Source organism: Saccostrea cucullata, unplaced genomic scaffold (assembly GCF_032062105.1).
Source record: "Saccostrea cucullata isolate Sc308-1 unplaced genomic scaffold, CSIRO_AGI_Scuc_v1 ctg4758, whole genome shotgun sequence".
Taxonomy (NCBI): domain Eukaryota; kingdom Metazoa; phylum Mollusca; class Bivalvia; order Ostreida; family Ostreidae; genus Saccostrea; species Saccostrea cuccullata.
This window is the reverse complement of record NW_026930204.1, coordinates 15,838-23,396: the sequence shown is the minus strand read 5'-3', so window position 1 is coordinate 23,396 and position 7,559 is coordinate 15,838. Positions and strand designations below refer to the sequence as shown.

The 7,559-nt window shown below is 36.3% G+C and overlaps 2 protein-coding genes across 2 annotated transcripts; both read left to right on the top strand.

The window, feature by feature from the left end:
- Window positions 1–623: 623 nt before the first annotated feature.
- Window positions 624–1,877, top strand: LOC134283255 (kyphoscoliosis peptidase-like). Its single transcript, XM_062765698.1, has one exon. It carries the CDS (start codon window positions 993–995, stop codon window positions 1,665–1,667), a length of 675 nt encoding a protein of 224 aa, XP_062621682.1. The 5' UTR covers window positions 624–992; the 3' UTR covers window positions 1,668–1,877.
- A 1,602-nt stretch (window positions 1,878–3,479) lies between these two features.
- Window positions 3,480–5,600, top strand: LOC134283249 (uncharacterized). The gene has a single exon (XM_062765694.1). It carries the CDS (start codon window positions 3,480–3,482, stop codon window positions 5,598–5,600), a length of 2,121 nt encoding a protein of 706 aa, XP_062621678.1.
- The last annotated feature ends 1,959 nt before the right edge of the window (window positions 5,601–7,559 follow it).

The following is a 7,559-nucleotide window of genomic DNA, read 5'->3' as shown; positions in this document are numbered from 1 at the left end:
AAAATGAAAATTGTTGCATGAAAAAAATTCATTTTTAAGCTTCATTTTGATGCATTTCAAATTAAATATGAATTTTTGGAGTTATCATTCCTGGCTGAGGATCGGATATCCTTAAGATTCACGTGCTTCTTATGCAATTTATACACCTAAAATTAATATTTATTGATATAAAAATGGCTGTAACATTCTGCAAATTGATATAAAATTTATCGGGACAAATCATTTTTCACCATAATCTCATCGTAGTAAGAGCATGTACATACATGTAACTCATAATTTTTAATTTTTTTTTTTTTTTTTAAATTATGAGCACTGGATATCCTATTAATTTTTATGTGATCTTAAACATGCATATTCTTTATGAAGGTTTGCCAAAAAAAGTTTGCCGACTGGAATTCGGTAAACATATGTTGTAGCTATCACGTCTAGCAGAGAGTCTACGAGCTGGAATAAGTGAGAATGATTGTTTATAATGTATCCTTGAAGTGGATGTGTGGGTAGCAATTCCTTTCCTCTTACGCCTGTTTTTTGAAAAATAAACAAAAACCACACTCAGAATGGTTTTGTTATGACGCTTTGAAGATACCGCGTTTTATTGAGTCATTACATAAAACGAAGGAGAAAGCTGATATCTATATTTATATAGACAACCCGTGCGGGCCCCTGCTGCATTCTCTTTACACATGCTGTTCGGCGATTTCTCTGATAAGTAAGCCCCACAGCTCTGCACTACAGGAGGGATCCTACATCATATTCCTAGTCAATCTGGCATCTTACAAGCGAGAGAATAATTACTTTACATTTATATCAAAGCCAGGGATAAGACATACACTTTGTTTATTAATATTAAGGGAATACCGTATTTCTATTGAAGCGTGTTTTAATATTTATACTTCTGAACCTTGAGGCGATCAACAAAATCACGCACGTTTTTTAAAAACGAATTCGGACAAAAAGGCAGCTAAAGTGCATATTTCAGGTGGACAGTAACAATGGCGCAGGTTGAACTTCCAAGATTGACGGAGGGGTACCTTGGTCCCCAGGCCAAATTTTACCCTTACGGATTAACCACTCTATCCCACCCAGATCCTGTCATTCATTCGGACACTAACCAAGTGGAAATTGTCATAGGAACAACCGAGAAAACGAGATTCACCACCAAACTTTTAGGCGTGGATCCAAAGGGAGAGTGTAACCAATTTGTGCTTACGCAAATCCAGGGATCCGAGTACCATTTCACAATTGCTGTTCCAAGAACTGGATTCTTTAAATTTCAGATCTATGCTTTACCTAATTCTGAAGCTGGGCCAAACATGATCAATGTCTACAATTACCTGTTAAATATCCAGAAAGTGGACAGATATGTGGAATCGTTTCCAAAGCAGTATCCTCTTTGGAAACAGGAAGGGTGCTACCTTTATGAACCGCTTATGCTTATGAAAGGAATTAAAGAACCGTCCGTGAAATTCCGGTTCTTGGTACCCAAGGCCGTGGATGTTCAGCTCAAGGTTCACGAAGATTGGATCAAGATGGATCAAGTTGAACCGAACATATACGAGGCTTATGTGGACTTTAGTGTTGGCTACCCTGCTGGTGCCAAAGTCAAACTGAACGTGAAGTCCGGACGGAGTCATAAATTTGACACTTTACTTGAATATACCATCTAAGTGTTTTGTTTAAACGTTTGTTAATTTTTTTTCCAGTTCGCTGTCTTGCGATATGAATTGTTGTTTGATATCTGTGCCATGTTTGGAAGAAGTAAACTTTTGATGAGTACTTTCAAATTAAAAAAAAAATATGTTTGTTTCCATGAAGAGCTGAGCCTTATTGTTTATGGAGATGAAAAGAAATGAAATTTGTTTATTTTTGAAGTGTCAGATACGTCTTTTGTATTCTTTATTACTCACAGTAGTCTGCCACTGTGATCTCATCGCATACCTGTAATGTGATTAATTCCTACTTTTTCAGCATGGAAAAAATATGCATATTTGTCGATTATTTGATCGGCGAAGCCACAAATGTACGTTTTTCTCTATATCTGTAGAAAAAGGGGGTATAGTATCTTTTTTTATTCAATCACATTTAAAACGCTTCTATGAATGTAGCTGTATTTATTGCATTGTAAAATTTCACTCTTGAATACCCGGGAATTAAGTTTAGTACTAATCAACTAATGCTAAAATATATGGAGATAACGAACATGCAGTATTTTCTAAAACATCAGAGGTGGGATCAGGTGCCATAGAGGAGTGAGTACTCTCTGCTGACCGGTCATGCCCGTCGTGTGCTCCTTGTCATGAATGGGAAATAATAAAAAAATATCCTCAGACAATTCAGTGTGTAAATAATGGTCTATACAATAAGTATGAAAAGTCAGCATTTGGTCATTTTTCAAATTGTATATGTTGGAGTAATGAAATGCACATTTTTAACACCAGTTACCTATTAAGCACGCGACGTGAGGCCATTTTGGAAAATATCCAGAAACAAAAGAGAAAACACAAAGATTACTGCCAGATGATTTTGAAAACATAATAACCATAAAGCTTAATAGACGTGTTTCGAATGCCAGTAAACACTTGTTTTTTATGTTGTTCGAAATAACTGCATTGCAGATGTTGTGATCCTTGATAAGGGTACAAACTGAAGGTACAATACTCAGATTTGTTTTATTTCAAAAGGAAATCCTAAAGCCCGTTTAGGAATATTAAGAATATTATTAACGATAAAAGTAGAATACCATTTCAACGTCACTGTATCAAGTCGTAAAACTACATACGATAGGCAATGAGGATCTTTACGAAGTATGGAGTTAAAGGAATTTCCAATTATTCTTCCAGTAGAATGCCCCTTGATCAACGCTGTTGCTTTTTGCACCGATCGGGCCAAAAAAAAAAAAACATGAAAAATTTGCATAATTCTTTTACCCACTGAATGTTTGGTGTATACACGTGTACTAAATTAGGGCATATAGTGCTTAGATTCGGATGCATTTTCCGTCTAGAATACCATTTAGATCAGAAATACAAATTACAAGATCAATCTCTCATTGACAAAATGAGCGCGCAAGATGCAACAAATTCCAAGAGGCTGATATTGAATGGTGTATCCAGTGCAAAATGAAATAGGCAGCTTTTAGTTCTTCAATGTCAATTCAAAGCTCCATGATATTTAGATAATGAATATAATTAGCGTATATTATCCATTTTGGTGGATCAAATTCTATTTTCAGGATGAGTGGACTGATCATAAAATCGTTAACTAGGTCCTCTGTTGACCTATTCAAGTTTGTTTAGATCCAAGTAATAGATAAAATAACTCCCGAGTACTACGGAAATAATTAAAATCCGGTGGGGGGGGGGGGGGTCGTGGATTCGAGGGGACATAATTTCATGTATTATACATACAAAAGAAAACCTCAGATGTATTTTCTGTGAGTGCTACAATCTTGACATTGGTGCCGTGACGAAAGAGGAGAGATGACATCTAAACTGAAGGCAGTAAGAGCAGGACAGAGAAGTGCTGTAACCAGACTTCTAAAAAGACTGGATGAAGAAAATACAAATTCAGAGGAAATTGAGACAATTTTGGAGACATTAACGGACAAACAGGAAATTCTTCGAGATCTGGATGAAAATATTCTAACAGAAACAGCAGAGGAGGATATTGAGAGAGAAATACTGGAGACAGATGAGTACAATTTCAATCTTAATTCTAAAATGAGGAAATGTAAGAAACATTTCTTGGAACAAAATGCAGTTGCCAGCAGTTTCTTAGATCAAGATGAGAATTCGCAATTAGGAGGGAATAGTCAATCATCACATAATTTTAGAGAAAATTCCAGAGGTCATCAGTCCTTTACAAGCTTTTCCAATTCAAACAGTGCTAACTTTCACAAACTACCAAAACTAAACTTACCCATTTTTGAGGGAAATGTGTTGGAGTGGCAGTCATTCTGGGATTCATTCGATTCGGCTATTCATAGCAACAACACATTGACAGAAGTTCAAAAGTTTAATTACTTAAAGTCTTTAGTAGCAGAAGAGGCATCGAACACCATTTCAGGATTTGCACTCACACATGCAAATTACAACAGAGCGATTGAGCTTCTACATGAAAGGTTTGGACAAAAACACAAGATAACTCAGTCCTACATGCAAGCACTCTTGGACCTACCCGCTCCCAAGAATAATCTCACAAGCCTGCGTCATTTTCATGACCAAGTGGAGACATACATCAGAGGTTTAGAATCTTACGGACAAGCTCAAGATACATACGGTTCTCTTCTAGTACCTGTGATTCTGAACAAATTACCTACTGAAATACGCAAGAATTTGGCACGTGAACATGGCTCTACTGACTGGTTACTAGGCGACTTACGAAAGGCTCTTTACAAGGAACTTCACATACTAGAAGCAGGAACTCATATGGACACAACAGAAGACCGTGCTACAGCTATATTATACATGCACTCTGAATCCAGTGATGAGCAACCACAACGGAACTACAGTCCTCGGAATCATCGAGTATGCTGTACATTTTGCAAGGAGTCACATCATTCAAGTGGATGTACAAGATACATAAAACACAATGACCGGATGAAAATTGTCAGACGAGACAAACTGTGCTTTAATTGTTTAGGGAGACATTGTGTTGCAGAATGTCAGTCAAAATTCAATTGTAAAATTTGTAAAAGACGTCACCATACAAGTTTGTGCACTGCTCATAATGCAGTCAAAACCAAAAGGAGGAATACCCATACATTACAAGCAAAGGCTGATTCTGAACTGGATGCAAAGACCAGGGAAATCAAGAATCTACAGGACGAAAATAAGAACTATAAAAGTGTCATTGCTACATTGGAACAGCAGATATCAGAACAGAGGATTTTGAGTGAGAAAACCATGAAAGATGTTAACATTTTACATACCCAGTTTGCAATGCTTCAGACCAAAATTCATGCACAGTCAATTGCTACAAATCAGATGACAGCTGAGAATCAAGCTGAAGAGTTGAAGAAAAAAGAAGTTGAAGTTAATACACTCAAACAGGAGATACAACGGCTCAAATCGTCAAAGGGGGCACCTCAAAGGAAACTTCAACAAGTTGGAGAAAATATTCACTCAGATGTAGAGCAGCAGAGAGAAACTCCAAGAGATCAAATTACTGGTTTGAAGAGGGAGTCAGAGATAGCCAAGAAACTAGATAACATTCATAAGAATAACCTAGAACAGAGTTACAGAGAGGAGACCCAGGAAAAGATGAACATTGTCAACCAAATAGAAAAGGAACAAAACCGCTACACTAATGAGAACAACAATCTAACTCGGAATTACGCAGAGGATAACAAAGTTCATGGCATGCAGTTTGTTGATTTCAAGAGGATTTCCAAGGATGACAGCAATATCAGGCAACAGGAGAAAACATTCAAAACTTTCAGAGATGTCGAGAGGACATACAGTAAGAACCTCATCGAGTCACGGGATGAGATCGCAGAGATGAAGAGGAAGGTGAAGATTATGGATCATCAGATTGATCAGCATAAGGAGCAAATTCAAGCTAAAGAGAATGCGTTCATCAGGGAGTATTTCGGACATTAGAGTGAAGAGAAAGACAATTTCTTGTGAGACTTTTTTCATATATGTGATGGTACATAACTCAAAGACATAGAGCAAATCCAAACTTTTATGAAGTGGAAGAGCGTACATTTCATGTGACATTGCGAATAACTTTTCGAGGATTTTTATTCATCATTCATTCAAATTTCCTTTTATTTCTCAGTCCAAGGACTTGCTCAATTCGTACTTTGGTGGGCCGGAGAATGTTGTGAAATATGGACACTTTGGTGAGCCGGAGAATGTTGTGAATTATAAACATAAGTGCTTTTCTTAATTACCTTTGTCAATATAATCATGTTTATGTAAGTGACTTTTGCCGAACTATGACGTCGCAGTACTATGACGTCATAGACGTTACTATAACGTTATGTTATATACTTGTTGAGTTTCAAATAAACCACTATACGGTTCAGATGTGTTTTCTATGAGTGCTACAATCTTGACAACTTCATTGTAAACCTATATTTTATTCATTCCTTAAGAATGCTAATTAAGGCAGGAGAAGAACCAACGAATGAAAATCGAATCACCGTGAAATCTAAATGATTCCACAGTAATCGTTGTGAATTTGAATTGACTAATCTCCGTTTTAGTCAAGTGAGCTAATACCTGGCTATCCGCATCCTTAAGATTTTACTTTTGAATCAATTTGCGGAGGGTTAGTCAAGTGAGCTAATCATGCACTGCTTTGAAAGCTACTAACACTTCTCGGTTATCTGTTAATAGACTGTTATCCTCCAGGTTTTGCATTGGTATGATAAAACAGTTAAAGGATGTATCTTCAAATTTAGGAAGCTGGCAAGATTCTGCTACCCATCGACCAGGACTATATTTTCTCTCCATTGTCCCGGAAATAATCCTTATCTTGCTACATTAACTCTCTCAATAACACATCAGTCAAACTACTAGTTCACATATATCCAATAGAAACGGTTTCAAAATTATTCGATCAAGTGCAACTTGTGCCGCTATTTTTATTTTTTATACAATCCTTGCTGCTTTCTGATAATTTGTGATGACTATGAAAGCCCTAGCTCTTACCAGTCGAAAGTTTTGACCAAAGTTCAAGTTCTTTATAAGTAGGAAAACTTCAAGGTCAAGGTCAAAGTTGTTGGTATTCTATAAAAGGTCTTGCCACAAGGATTACATATGTGAAGTATAAAAACCTTATCCCTTACTGTTCAAAAGTTACGGTCAAAATTAAAGTCTTTTCATAAGTAAGGGAATCTCCAAGGTCAAGGTCAATGTTGTTGGTATCGAATTAAAGGTCTTGCTAGAAAAAAATACATATGTGATGTATAAAAGTCCTAGCACCTACCGTTTAAAAGTTATGGTAAGTAAAAGTTTGGTACTCTCAATGGAAATACAATTGTGAAACATGAAAGTAGTTACCATGACCTTGGAATTTTCTGTATGCATTAAAAAACTTTAACGTTGGTTATAATTTTTGAAAAGTGGGGGTTAGTGCTCTCATACTTCACATATGTAATCGTTGTAAGAAGACCCTTCATTGGATACCAAGAACTTCAGTTTGGCCCTTTGTCTTTGACTTTGGAGTTTGACTTACTTTTACAAACCAATTTTAACCATAACTTTTGAAGGGTTATGGCTAGTGCTCTTATACTTCACATATGTAACTCTTTTAAGAAGACCCTTCATTTGATATGAAGAATTTTGACTCTTTAAAGGTGGAGTTTGACCTACTTCTGAAAATATAACTTTGGAAGGATTAGAGCTAGGGCTTCCCTACTTCACATATGTATTCTTTGTGGCAAGACCTTTCAATGGATACCACTTTGACCTTGGAAATTTCCATACTCATGAAAAAAATTTAACCTTGACCTACTTTCATATTTCACAATTGTATTTCCAGTGAGAATACCCTACTTTGGGTACCGATATATTAAATATGCATTTAAGAAAAGTTTAAACTTTGCTTTG

What these genes read in the sequence shown, in the direction of transcription:
- LOC134283255 (XM_062765698.1), top strand. Translation starts at nt 993, where the DNA reads ATGGCGCAGGTTGAACTTCCAAGATTGACGGAGGGGTACCTTGGTCCC.
- LOC134283249 (XM_062765694.1), top strand. Translation starts at nt 3,480, where the DNA reads ATGACATCTAAACTGAAGGCAGTAAGAGCAGGACAGAGAAGTGCTGTA.